Source organism: Anomaloglossus baeobatrachus, chromosome 5 (assembly GCF_048569485.1).
Source record: "Anomaloglossus baeobatrachus isolate aAnoBae1 chromosome 5, aAnoBae1.hap1, whole genome shotgun sequence".
Classification (NCBI taxonomy): Eukaryota; Metazoa; Chordata; class Amphibia; order Anura; family Aromobatidae; genus Anomaloglossus; species Anomaloglossus baeobatrachus.
Genome location: NC_134357.1, coordinates 418304433 through 418317908, shown reverse-complemented (window position 1 = coordinate 418317908; position 13476 = coordinate 418304433). Strand labels below are relative to the sequence as shown.

Below are 13476 nucleotides of genomic sequence, written 5' to 3'. Positions count from 1 at the left end.
CATAGCAGTGCGTTATCCACAGATCCCCCCACAGCAGTGTCATCCACAGGTCCCCAATAATAGTGCATCATCCTCAGGTTCCCCATAACAGTGCGCCATCCACAGGTTCCCCATAGCAGTGTCATCCACAGGTCCCCCATAGCAGTGTCATCCACAGGTCCCCCATAGCAGTGCGTTATCCACAGGTTCCCCACAGCAGTGCATCATCCACAGATCCCCCCATAACAGACCCTCCTGTTGAGTCTAAATTGTTAAAATAATGGTTTTTTTTTATTTCACTAAAATGTTTTAGCACACTATTTGGCTCAATTTTTTTTTTAAATTTTCCTCCTCTAAAACCTAGGTGCGTCTTATAAAGCGAAAAATACGGTATATAGTGCTATCAATTCCACAGCACTTTACAGATGTGGTCATCACTGTCCTCATTGGGGCAAACAATATATATTCCCTATCATTGTCTTTGGAGTGTGGGAGGAACTCTGAGAACCTGGAGGAAACTCGCGCAGTCATGGGAGAACACAGAAACTCCTTGCAGATTGTGTCCTTGGTGGGTTTGGAATTCAGGATCCCAACTCTGCAAGACTGCAGTGCTAACCACTGAGCCACTGTGCTGCCCATTTTCTGTAGTTTTCAGCGGCACTCTGGTCCGTTGCAGCATCACATGACCACATTTGTGACCTGCTGGGTAGAGTGAATGTCACTTTTTAAATATTCTTGATGCAAACCTAAAAAGAATCATAACGCGGCTATAGACCCTGTTCTCAGTCTCATAGACTTCCATTGAGTAAGTAACGATGGCTCCACACAGCAGATACTGTGTGATCCGGCAGGCCACAAATGCAGTCACGTGGTGCTGGTACGGACCAGAGTGCAGCTAAAAACAGCAGAAGACAGTCACTAGTGAGTATATGAGTGCATGCCCACGATCAGTATTTACAGCATTTTTTATGTAGCGTGTTTCCACTATGTCCAAAACACTGCGTTGTACAGTACAAGCATAGAAAGGGGAGCCAGCACGATCTGAGAGTGGCCAGCATCATATAAAAGTGCAAATTCACAGATTTATTACAACTGTACCAAAATACAAAATTAGATTTTTAGCAAATAATTGATCAATTCTTTGAGCCACCCCTGCCACGTCATGGCAAATCTCAATAGGGGGTCCTACTCTATGTTATGTATTTCATGTGCCATGCGGCCTCCTAGATAGACAGTACAAGCATAGTGGATGGGATTTCTAGAAATTCCATGTTCCCTGTGCGTGTACTGCCCGCAGCGAAAATTGACCTGTGGTGCGACTTTCCGAGTCGTAATGTGGCGCCCTGGCCTAGCCAGGTAGTCACAGATAACACTCAAACACCCCCACCCCCATTAGACAGGGACACCAGCCAAACAAAAATCCTTGTTGCCTCCCTCCAGTGTCTGATGTCCACACCAGGTGGGGCGGAGCTAAGCGGTTGGCTCCACCCACCGAGGAGTTCACAGGCCTGGAGGCAGGAAAAGTGACAGTTGAGTTTTAGGAGTTGAAGTGAAAGGAACAAGCACTTGGGTGTCTGGGTTTGTGGCCCAGGCACTGACAGCAAGGTTGGCATACGGTGGTGGCCGTCTGCAGGAGTGGTGGAGCAACGCGGAACCGTAGGACCGGGGATGGGCAACGGCCCGCCGTTACCGACCGGGGAGCGAAGTGAAGCCAGCACACACAGGCAGGGCCATCGGACCCCGACCAGGCTTGGAGCCGCCGACAATAGTCAAATCCGAATGTGACTGGAACCCCAGGGGTTTCACAACAGGAAAAGTCCCGATTGAAGGCAACAGCCCACACCGTGAGGGTATACAGCTACCGCATAAGGCTAGAGACCCAAGTGCCAGCGTCTGCGGGCAAACGGGCTCCTCCGGTACCCATACACCGGGGAGCGGACTACCGTTGGAATCCATAGTAGTCAGAAAGAGAACATTAAGGTGCAGGGAAAGACAGCCGCCATCACCTGTCCGGGGAGAAGCACTGCAGCCGGCTGCGGGACTCGTCCATCCAGCCGTTTGGTTTACCGAGGACTTTGTACCTTTCTTGCTGAGTGAGTACACCCGTGCCATCCGGCACCGCGCCGCGCTGTCCCTGCAACCCTGCACCTCACCGACCCTGCTTCCCCGTCACATCATCGGGCCCCGGGACCACCGACCCCCTACCCACGGAGGGGGAAAACAACATCCCAGCTGCTCCTTACCATCGCTCCCGGGATCCCCGTCATCAGCAGCGGTGTTGCCTATCTTCACCACGACCCGTGGGTGGCGTCACGGACTAAATCCCCCAAACCAACCACCCCTTTCACTCACGGGCGAGGAGCGCCGCTAGAGTCCCCGGATCCGGCCCACCGCTCGATCCACCGAGCAGCCGCAGCAGCGCCGGACCCGAGCGTTAGCGAGAGCGCAGCAGCGACGGCGTCCTCCCCGCCTGCGACAGTAACCATGTCAGTTTTTTTGCTGCAAAGTCGCAAGCGTCCTCCATAAGGAGAACACAAGCGAGAGACTGCAGCGCCCCAAATCCTGATCGTGGGCATAGACGGTTGCGGTCTCCTACGGAAGAGGCTCGTAGCACCACAGGTCAGAACCAGCCACGTCCAGGATGCAGCGGGTCCTGATCGTGGGCACGTACCCTATTACTGGACTCATTACACATCCAAGATTGCTAATAAAGGGAAAAAAATAAAAATCACCGGAGAGCTCCTATAAATATCCAACTAGCAGGGGGCTGGCGATGTTGTAAAGGATTTTCACTCAGAATTAATTTCCTGCTTAATTTCTAATTCCCACCCACTGCCGCATTCTCTTACATGTCCCAGATGCTGGGAGGGAGGTGCGTGAGAAAAACAAACTTTACTGGAATTTATCCTGCCCCTTCTAATGGGCTGCAACTAAAATCCAGAGGCAGAGATTTTTAACCCTTGACCTGCTGAAAGAGATTGGCTCATATGGGAGATCTGTTAGAACTATACTAGTATGGGTGAAGCTGTAACAAGGCAGGAAAAAGTGCGGACAAGATTTAAATTCTTCATATTTAACCGCAGAGAATAAGATTCTTGTTGAAATAAGGCTATTAACTATTAACCGCAGGCCCATAGAGAATGAATCTGGTCAGAGGTGTGCATTCTCAGCCGCAGCTTCAGTCCAAATCAGAGGGATATGGTGGGGTCTCAGTAATCAAAACCTCCACAATCAGAACATTATTCCTAATCGTGTGGAGTGACCCTTTAAGATGCTACCAACACATCACTGCAATCACAATATAGTTTGGCTATTTTCAGAATCAACTAATCTTTATTTTTTTTCTTCAATATATATTTGTCCAGTATGGAACTTTATGAAACTTTTCAAATAACTTTATTAGGCAAAAATTTGACTTCATTCCTGTAAGTGACTTCCAAATCCCTGCTATTCCCAGGTCTCTTTGCCTGCCTTTACCTACATTGATAGTAGAACTTACTGATTTGGAGTACAGATGATGGCAGTGAAGGATCAGCAGCTGTCTTATCCTCTGAGTGTTGGGCTCATCAGAACAGACTCCTGCAGCAGCTTATTCCCAGAATTAGGCTTTTTCACACAGCCATGTAATTTGATACAATGTTGGATCAAAATGCACGGACTGGTCACAGCTCTCCAACCCGAGCGTGACATTTTCATATATTTCCATGAAGTTGTTGTGATCCAAGATAGGTCTGGTCAACGAGCCCTTACTGACACACAGGGGTTCACCATGTTTGCTACATGAAAACATTCTGGTATTAAAAGGAATCTGTCACTAGTGTTTTTGCCACGTAATATGAAAGCAGCATAATGTAGGGGCAGATATCCTGATTCCAGCAATGTGTCACTTACTGGGCTGCTTAGTGTAATTTTGATAATCTACTGCTGATTAATCAGTGATTTTATCATTAGAATACTACTTGGCGTGCTGCAGGTAGTCCAGCATATTCATGAGTTCTGTATAACTGTTAAGTCTGCAGCAGAGAAAACATTGATTTTATCAAAATGATAGCAAACCGCTCAGTAAGTGACACATTTCTGGAATCCGGGTCTCTGTCTCTACATTATGCTGTGCTCAGATGGGGGAGCAAAAACCTGCTGACAGATTCACTCCAATGCAGTGATTCTCAAAGTTTCACAAGTTTCCATGCAAATGTATTAAAAGAAAAAAAAAAAGTTACATTCCTTTTTAAAGCAGGTGAAGTATATCTTTGTACCGTGTTAGCCAGTAGAGATAAAAAATGTTTAAAAGAACTGAAGTCCTCAGTGGTTGATACCTTTTAATGGCTAACTGAAAAGATGGTAATAATAGCAAGCTTTCGAGACTACTCAGGTCTCTTCTTCAGGCTCAATATAACACAAAATCTGAAGAGTCACATATTTATACACAACAGGACATAGAATGGGGCAGTAAATAAAACAAGTTATGTGAAGCAGAACTATCACTATGGCAAGAGGACAAACTGTTGTGCCCATAAGGCTATGTGCCCACGTTGCGTTCTGTCCCTGCAGAAATTTCTGCGGCGATTTGAACAGCACATGTGCACTTCAAATCGCTGCAGAAACAGTCCGGAATGAAAAGCCGATTTCATGCGCTCTGGATGCAGCCTCTCCCATAGACAGATCGGGACCTGCATCCAAAGCGCATGAAAGAAGTGACATGTTGCTTTTTAAAACGCAGCACTTCGGCTGTAGCCGACGCGCTGTGTTCTAATACGCCACATGGGCATGGATTACGCGCAATCTTCATAGATTGTACTGGGGACGCAGGACGCATGCAGTTACGCTGCGGTGCAGAGTGCAGCGTAACTGCATGAAAATACGCTACGTGGGCACATAGCCTAAATATTGCTGCAGTTCAAAGATAAGCAGTGTGAAAGTTTTATTGTCCTCTAATTAGGGTCTGGTCCAGAGCTGTGATGCCCCCGGATGCTCTGAGGAGCACATCTCTTAATTGATGTAAAAAGACATGAATCCATGTCTTTTTCATCAATTAAGAGATGTGCTCCTCAGACCATCTGGGGGCATCACAGCTCTGGACCAGACCCTAATCAGAGGACAATAAATCTTTCACACTACTTATCTTTGAACTGCAGCAATATTTATGGCCACAACAGTTTGTCCTCTTGCCATAGTGATAGTTCTGCTTCGCATAACTTGTTTTATTTACTACCGCATTCTATGTCCTGTTGTGTATAAATATGTGACTCTTCAGATTTTGTGCTATATTGAGCCTGAAGAAGAGACCTATGTAGCCTTGAAAGCTTGCTATTATTACCATCTTTTCAGTTAGCCATTAAAAGGTATCAACCACTGAGGACTTCAGTTCTTTTAAACAATTTTTTATTCCTCTTTATATACATTTCATAAGGAAGGTAAAGCGTCTGTGTAGCAATGATAAGATATTAAATATGCAAAATATGAAATGTATTATCACTTTTATTCCCCACAGAATGTCCTCAGGGTCCTGACATCCTGGTGGTTTTAATGTCTGTCATGGGTGCCATATTGCTTGTGGGACTGGTGGCGCTGCTTATTTGGAAGCTGCTCATTACCATCCATGACCGTCGTGAATTTGCCAAATTTGAAGAGGAGAGGTCGAAAGCTAAGTGGGACACGGTGAGAATGGGAACCTTACTGATAATAAATAATTGATGGTTAAAAAAAAAAACCTATATGGCAGGCATAGTCTGATAACAGCGGCAGCTTTGTAACAATGAATCTGTGCAAATAGCGCAGTATGATGGGATTTTCTTCTGCAAATGCTCTTGGGTGGCAGAAGCACATTTTCTGAAGAGAGATGAACTGGGAAACGTAAGGTCAGGGCTCAGCCCTTGGGGTATAAAGACTTCCTGCCGTTACTTGGAAATGTCCTTTATGCTGCTAATTAAGATCATTAAGATTTTTCAAGGGAAAATTCTCCAGAAAGTTAGGCACGTACGGTAATTTTAGCTCTCTAGTCAATATTGACATTTAAAGGGAATGTCTGATGCACAAAAAAATTTTTTAAGGCTTATATACACTTAAAGTAAAACCTACCGGCGCCCCTATGGATCCAGCGCAGTCTGCTCTGGAGGCTCCCCCAGCTAAAGTGATGCCTGCTATGTTCGGAAGACATGATACCACTCCAGCCTGTGATTGACTGCAGCAGTCATATGACTACCCTGTTTCCCTTGAAGATAAGACACTGTGTCTTATAATATTTTTTGCCCTGAAAAATGTGCTAGGACTTAGTTCTGGGGAAACACGGGTTGGAAGTAAGTTTAAGCCCAAAAAAAGGCAGACCCCTCCCAAGAGAATGATACTTATTAGACCTCAGATATCTGCGTCGCTCCCAGGTCTTTCTGCAATCCTCCTGCAGTCCACAGCAGGCATTCCCAGCAGGTCCTTGTGTGCTTCAAAGCGGTTCTCCCCCGCTTCCAGCCAGCACTCACACAGACACACTTCAGATTGCAGGAACATCATACACACAGAAAGATCTACTAGTACCATACTGCTGCCAGCCAGCAGCTCAGTGGCACACGAGGACCTGTGGTGGAACGCATCGATACATTCCACTGCATGTCCTCAATGCATTCCACCGCAGGGCCTCGCGTGCCACTGTGTCCCAGGTACCCAGAGCAGCACAGTATCTGGGTGCGCGTGCGTGTGTGCATGTTCCACCGCAGGTCCTCCTGTTCCACAGCCTCCTGTTCGGGGTCTGGTAAGTATAATTGCAGGGTCTGTCTTCTTTTGGGGTTGTTTGCTTTCTTTAATGAAATGTCATGCAGTATTCTTTAATTTTTTTTTCTGCACGGACACTTTGTTGTTGAACCGCAATTAGGACTTATTTTCGGGGTAGGGCTTATATTTAAGCTGTAGTCTGGAAAAGGTGAAAATTCCTGCTAGGGCTTAAATGAAAAAAAACTTTATGGGAAAATCCCTTTAAGAAATTGGAAATTTTGCATACGCTTCTTTGTCATCAGACATGTTGGATTTACTACCTAATAAATGTACCAGGATGATTGGCACATCAGATGTAATTAAATAATTCTGAGTGCCCTTCTTACATTCCTGGGGGTACCATATTATCATGTGGGGTATTACTAATAGTCCCAAAGCACAACATTAAAAGGGTCTCCTGCATTATTAAAGCCATTACCTAATACCGTAGTAAGAAATTTTGAGTTAATAGAGGAGGGTCCCCAGCTTAGGTCCCTTATCTAATAGCCAGAATGAATGGCAGATAAAAAGAGGATATCTCAAATTGGAGAACTCAGTGTGTCCATGCATTATATGGATAGCCTATTGATTTAAACTGTGTAATGCCTCATTTCTCCTATAGGAGTGCTGTGAAGGAATTAAACACTTGTTGATAAATTTACAGATTACAGCTGATCGCTGGGGGGTCACATATTTCCTTAGGGTACCGTCACACTTTAGCGACGCACCAGCGATCTGACCTGGTCAGGATCGCTGCTGCGTCACTACATGGTCGCTGGTGAGCTGTCAAACAGGCAGATCTCACCAGCGACCAGTGACCAGCCCCCAGCCAGCAGCGACGTGCAAGCGACGCTGCGCTTGCACGGAGCCGGCGTCTGGAAGCTGCGGACACTGGTAACTAAGGTAAACATCGGGTATGGTTACCCGATGTTTACCTTAGTTACCAGCTCACACCGCTTAGCTTAGCGTGTGCAGGGAGCAGGAGCCAGCACTGGCAGTGTGAGAGCTGAGGAGCAAGGTAACAAAGGTAAATATCGGGTAACCACCTTGGTTACCCGATGTTTACCTTGGTTACAGCTTACCGCAGGCTGTCAGATGCCGGCTCCTGCTCCCTGCACATTCAGGATTGTTGCTCTCTCGCTGTCACACACAGCGATGTGTGCTTATCAGCGGGAGAGCAACAATAAAAAAACGAACCAGCACTGTGTGTAACGAGCAGCGATCTCACAGCAGGGGCCAGATCACTGCTCAGTGTCACACACAGCTAGATCGCTAATGAGGTCACAAAAAACGTGACTCAGCAGCGATCTCAGTAGCGATCTCGCTGTGTGTGAAGTACCCCTTAGCTTCCAGCAAATCCGTATGTGTTTGTATACAAACTGATACTGTCTAATCAATGTTCAGCATGTCAGACTGTGTAGAAACACACCTCTTTGTCAAGGGAGGTAGTAAAACCTAGTTGTCAATGTATTCTTACCTTTCCAGGAAGAATAACATGGATATAGCACAATACAGATTAGTAGGAAGAATATAAGTATTTACTAACCTGATAACGACCAGTGAAGGGCTTTAATCACTTGCCATTGTGAATTTATGACACAGGATTAAAGCTCCTGCCATGTAAGGCTGCTTTCACACATCCGGCTTGAGCTCTGCGGCTCAATCCGGCTGTGGAAGCTATGCAACGGATGCGGTGAAAACACCGCATCCTTTGCATAAGTTTTTCCTTTGCGGCCCGTCCGGTTTTTGCCGCTTGCGGCATGCTACTGAGCATGCGCAGTGGCAAAAACCGCATGCGGCGGCCGGATGCGGTTATTGCCGCATCGCGCCGCATCCGGCCGCCATAGGCATGCATTGAAAAATGCGCCGCATCGGCCGAATGCAGCGCGATGCGGTTTTTTTTTGCCGCACGAAAAAACGTGCCAGGCAACGTTCCATCCGGCCGCCGCATCGGCTAAATCTGCCGCATGCGGTAAAAACCGGATGGAACGCAAGGCCATGCGGCACAATGCGGCACTAATTAAAGTCTATGCAGGAAAATCGCAACCGGCAGCAAAAAAAAAACGGTTGCGATTTTCCTGCAAAGTGCCGGAGTGTGCCGCATTGCAGAAACCGGAGGTGTGAAAGCAGCCTAACAGGAGCAGGTCAAGTATCCAGCTATCAGACAGAACCAGGGACAACAAAGAGAAGACAGGAGAGGTTTATTATCACTTCTGTCTTCTATATTTGGATACAGTTTAGAGTTGAGAAAAAAGATTCACTGGACCCTAGTCCAATTATCACTTTGGTAGTGATCAGAGGCGCCTGTGTATCTCCTCCTACTTGTCGAGATCACAAGTGCTTTTTTTGATTAGTAGGCTTGGCCCAATTTTATTGTTTCACCATTAACACACGATTGACGTGGTCAGGTCAACAAATCAGAAGCACCTCCAGGGATGCTGATAATTCTAATGGACCCGCATTCATTCAATTATTGAGCTTAGTTTTTTCTGAGGTTTTGAAAAACATTTAATGGAAGAAAAAGAAAGGGTATGTCACTTATTTAAAGTGGCTACTGTTAGAATCCGCTCCAAATTAGGTACTGGCCAATCAAAAGGCTGCAAACACTACAAGAAAAATAACTCTTGAAACTCTGCCCTTATTCAGATTGAGGTCTGTTCTGACACATGGTAAGGTTTAATACTAGATAGGGTAGGTACCGTCCTGATTTGGGTACACATCGTTGCGGTGGGATGTCTTTACACTTTTTTTTTTATCAAAAATAGTGCTTACTAAGCTTATTTATATGCACTATTGCTTTTTACTTGTCTACAGCAGGGTGTATGTCCATATTATTTTTTTATTTCTTGGGTTTTGTTAGGAAAAATAACTCTTTCAAAATATTTCAGGAGAAGAAACTTTTCCAAAAACTCACAAAAATAGTGCATTTTCTGAAGCAGTTTCTCCTTTAAAAACTCAATGTTTTTATTTTTTAAATGCCTCAAATTTTTCAGTGAGAACATAGCCTAAGGAGAGTTTAGAGGTCGTCTATGATATGTACCACATAACTGAAAGAGCTAGTTACCGCCTACTAACAGTTTTCTTGTTTCAGGCTCACAACCCGCTATACAAGGGTGCCACGTCCACCTTCACCAACATAACATATCGCGGGAACCCGGAGTGATCAAAGTCACTGAAGAATGAATGGACTAATTTGGAAAAGGACAAGAGCCCCTACTGTGAAGCCCATACATGCACGGGCTACTATGGAGCAGGTGCCACCGCCATGTGCTCCTCTGCACTGCTTCTACCATTGTACCATATATAAAGGGCTCTGCTGGAAATGTTACATCCCTGCACAAATCTGATTGTGTCTATACGTCAGAGGCCCTGAGTAGCTGACACATCCCAGCTCTGAGCACTAAAACGTTATTTGTTTCAGCAAGATCAGAAGATGATTTTTTTTTTGTAGCTAAATCCAACAGGTATCTCAGGAATGCCAACCTCGCAGCACACGGCAGACCCCTGCCCAAACAGGACGAAACTCGTATTCACTCCACCCATAAGACTTATCAACGGAATAACGAACTGTTACATCTTTCATATCTTAGCTAAAAGAACAAACTTTGAATGGGACATAGAATTTGTAAAATGTCCACTCACATTGGATTCACCAATATATGGCGTATCCCGTATTGTTTAAGTTGGTTTCTATGAAGCTACAGAGTTCCGACATTTTACCTATTAAAGTGGAAGTATCCTTAGGATGTAAACTTGATGTGCATCAATAGAGGCCGAGAACAAGAAGGTACCAAAAGTCATTGACCAGTGGTGTAACTAAAAGCAGGACCCAATCCAAATACTCCAGTGGGGCTCCTAACTATCGGGGGCCTATAAAGGGGTTGTCCCCCTCTGGGGGTCACTTTTTTTTTTCTTACTTTAAAGCATGCATTTGTGGCTAAAAATCATTTTTACCATTAAGTTTCATTAAAGATTTTGCACTATTTGGCTTTTACTAATTAATGTAAGCTTGAAAGAAGCTCAGAAAAAGATAGATAAAAGCTCTAAAAACTCTCACATTGGACCATCAGAACAAACTCACTGATAGTGTCAGTTAACGCCTTCTTCAATCAGCAACAATGCAAAATTGTTAATGAAACCCAGTTACAAAAATTATTTTAAGCTAAAATTACATGCATTTAAGTAATAAAAATAAAAACAATAAGGGTAAATAGTGTTGGTCGTGTCATATTGGCCAAAGGAACTTTTTGTGTCCCTCGTAAACTCCAGGACCCAGGTGCAATTGCAACCGCTTATAGTTACACTCCTGCCACTGACTAGATCTATGGGGGTAATATTCTATTTTACTACTTGTACAGATAATTGATGAACAGTTTTCTCAGTGTTATATAAGTCTCCCTTGCCTTCTGTAATTTTCCTAAAGGGAACCTGTCACCAGGTTTTGACCTGCGGCCACCGCCAGTGAGCTCTTACATATAGGATTCTAGAATACAGTATATAAGGGCCCAGCCCGCGCTCAATAATGTAAAAAACACCTTTATAATACTCACCTAGGGGGGCGGTCCGGTCCTATGGGTGTCGCTGTCAGTCCGGCACCTCCTCCAACTTGTGCGACCGCCGTCCTCCTGCTCAGCCCCGTGTGCATTACATGTCCTTTGTCATGGATACAGAGGTCTCCATTGCACTCCTGTGTATTCCCACTTTGATCTGCCCGGTTGAGGGCACAGCAAAGTATGGTAGTGCGCATGCGCGGGTGGTCTTTGACCTTTTCTTGCACCTGCACATTACAGTACTTTGCTCTGCCTCAGCAGGGCAGATCAAAGTGCCCATGCGCAGGGACGCAGTAAAGACCTCTCTGAGAATGACTCAGAACAAATCATGCACACGGGGCTGGGTAGGAGGGCCATGTTTGCACAAGATAGAGGAGACACTGGACCGAGAGCATTGATGACCATCGTACCGGACCGCGCCCTAGGTGAGTATTATAAAGGTCTTTTTTATGTTATACAGTGTGGCCTGGGCTCTTATATTGTATTCTAGAATACTGTATATAAGGGCTCACTGGTGGTTTCCTCATCTTATAATAGAAAAACCTGGTGACCGGTTCCCTTTAAATGGAACATACCAGCACATTTTAAAAAAAATAGTGGTACGGCTGTATAGGCAGGCGCTTGTCCCCCCAATAATGGATAAAAGAATAGCTTTTTGTATGTACCAATCATAAGAAATCATCAATATATGCCATATACAAATCAGGCTGGAAGTGCACAGGGGCGTGTCAGTGCACTTAGATGGCTTCTTCCAATTGCTCTTACATGCCCCCAGTGCCTGACTTTTATTTGTCTTCTATGATAGATTTGTCATGACTGGCACATCAGATCTGTAAAACAAAAAAAAAAATTTTTTTTTTTTTTAAGGAACAAGCGCCTAATGAGCTACCTCCTTTCATAAAACAGTAATTTTGCCATAGCAACAATCTTGACATATAGCAATGAGCTGTGTCATATATCCATAGCTGACAACTGTATATCCAAGATATATGGTTAGAACCATTGCTTACATGTCAAGGCATCATAAAGAGAACGGCTAGTGTGGATTCACCCTTAGGCTAAGTTCACATTTCCGTTGTTTTGTATCAGTCACATGCGTCGCTTGACGCATGTGACTGATGCGCTGTTCAACGCTGTACAACGGATGACAAAGAACAGAATTCTTTGTCGGATTCCGTTGTGTGCGGGGAGCGGAGTTCGGGGGGGGGGGGGAGCCGAGCGGGGCCGTGGCACTGAGGACGTCAGTGCCGCAGGGACTGCAGGACAGGTGTGTGTGTGTGTGTGTGTGTATGTATACACATGCTGAATGCAGGAGGGGGCGGAGCCGAGTGGGGGGCGGGGGCCAGGCGCTGAGGATGTCAGTGGCAGTGCTGCGGTCTGCATAGCTGGGGACAGGTGAGTGTGTGTGTGTACACACATGTGCGGAGTGCGGGAGGGGGCGGGGCCGAGCGGGGAAGTGTCGGCCTCCCTGCACACGTAACCAGACTAAATATCGGGTAGCAAAGCACCCGATGTTTACCTTGGTTACCCGATATTTACCTTGGTTACGGGCCTACACCGCTTAGCGCTGGCTCCTTGCACCGTAACCAGGGTAAATATCGGGTAACCAACCAAAGCTGGTGACGTGTGCAGGGAGCCAGAGAGCATGCGCAGCGAAATCTGACGGATCGCGCTGCTCAAAAAATGTTACATGCTGCGTTCCTCCCGCCCGGCGGTCAGTCGTTCCACGACTGATCAGTCGGGCGGAGGGTGCAACGCAGCATCATCAGTCACAATCCGCTGCTCATACGAGTCTATGGGAGCAACGGAATCCGCTAAACGGATTCCGTTGTTTACAAGAGCAGCGGATTGTGACTGATACATTTTAGCGGAAATGTGAACTTAGCCTTAGTGAGTGTCATCTTACGGCTATTCTGCTCTGGTGATCGGTCAGCTCCTCCATGCTTCCTTATCACTCAAAAGTTCATTTTCACTGTACCAGTTTATTTCTGATGTCTAATGATAAACTGTTTTCTGTGAAAAGTTACTCAGGTTTTTCTTATGCATATCAAGACTGAATAATATAATACCTCCGCACTAGCGGCTTCTGCCGGGTAATAGTGAACAGGAAGCTTTACTAGTGAGAGGATATCCTGCCTTTGGTTGTGCTGCCACCCAGTGGACAATTTGCAGACAATCTCTTCCACATGGAAAATTTGCAACTGTT

The 13476-nt window shown here is 45.7% G+C and overlaps 1 protein-coding gene across 1 annotated transcript in view; it reads left to right on the top strand.

Annotated features, from left to right (window-relative positions):
• Positions 1–12460, top strand: part of ITGB3 (integrin subunit beta 3) — a 107867-nt gene extending 95407 nt beyond the window's left edge. The window contains exons 14-15 of the mRNA XM_075350291.1: positions 5471–5637; positions 9812–12460. Coding sequence (XP_075206406.1) covers positions 5471–5637; positions 9812–9883 — 239 coding nt within the window. The 3' untranslated portion in view covers positions 9884–12460. The remainder of the gene's footprint in view (positions 1–5470; positions 5638–9811) is intronic.
• The last annotated feature ends 1016 nt before the right edge of the window (positions 12461–13476 follow it).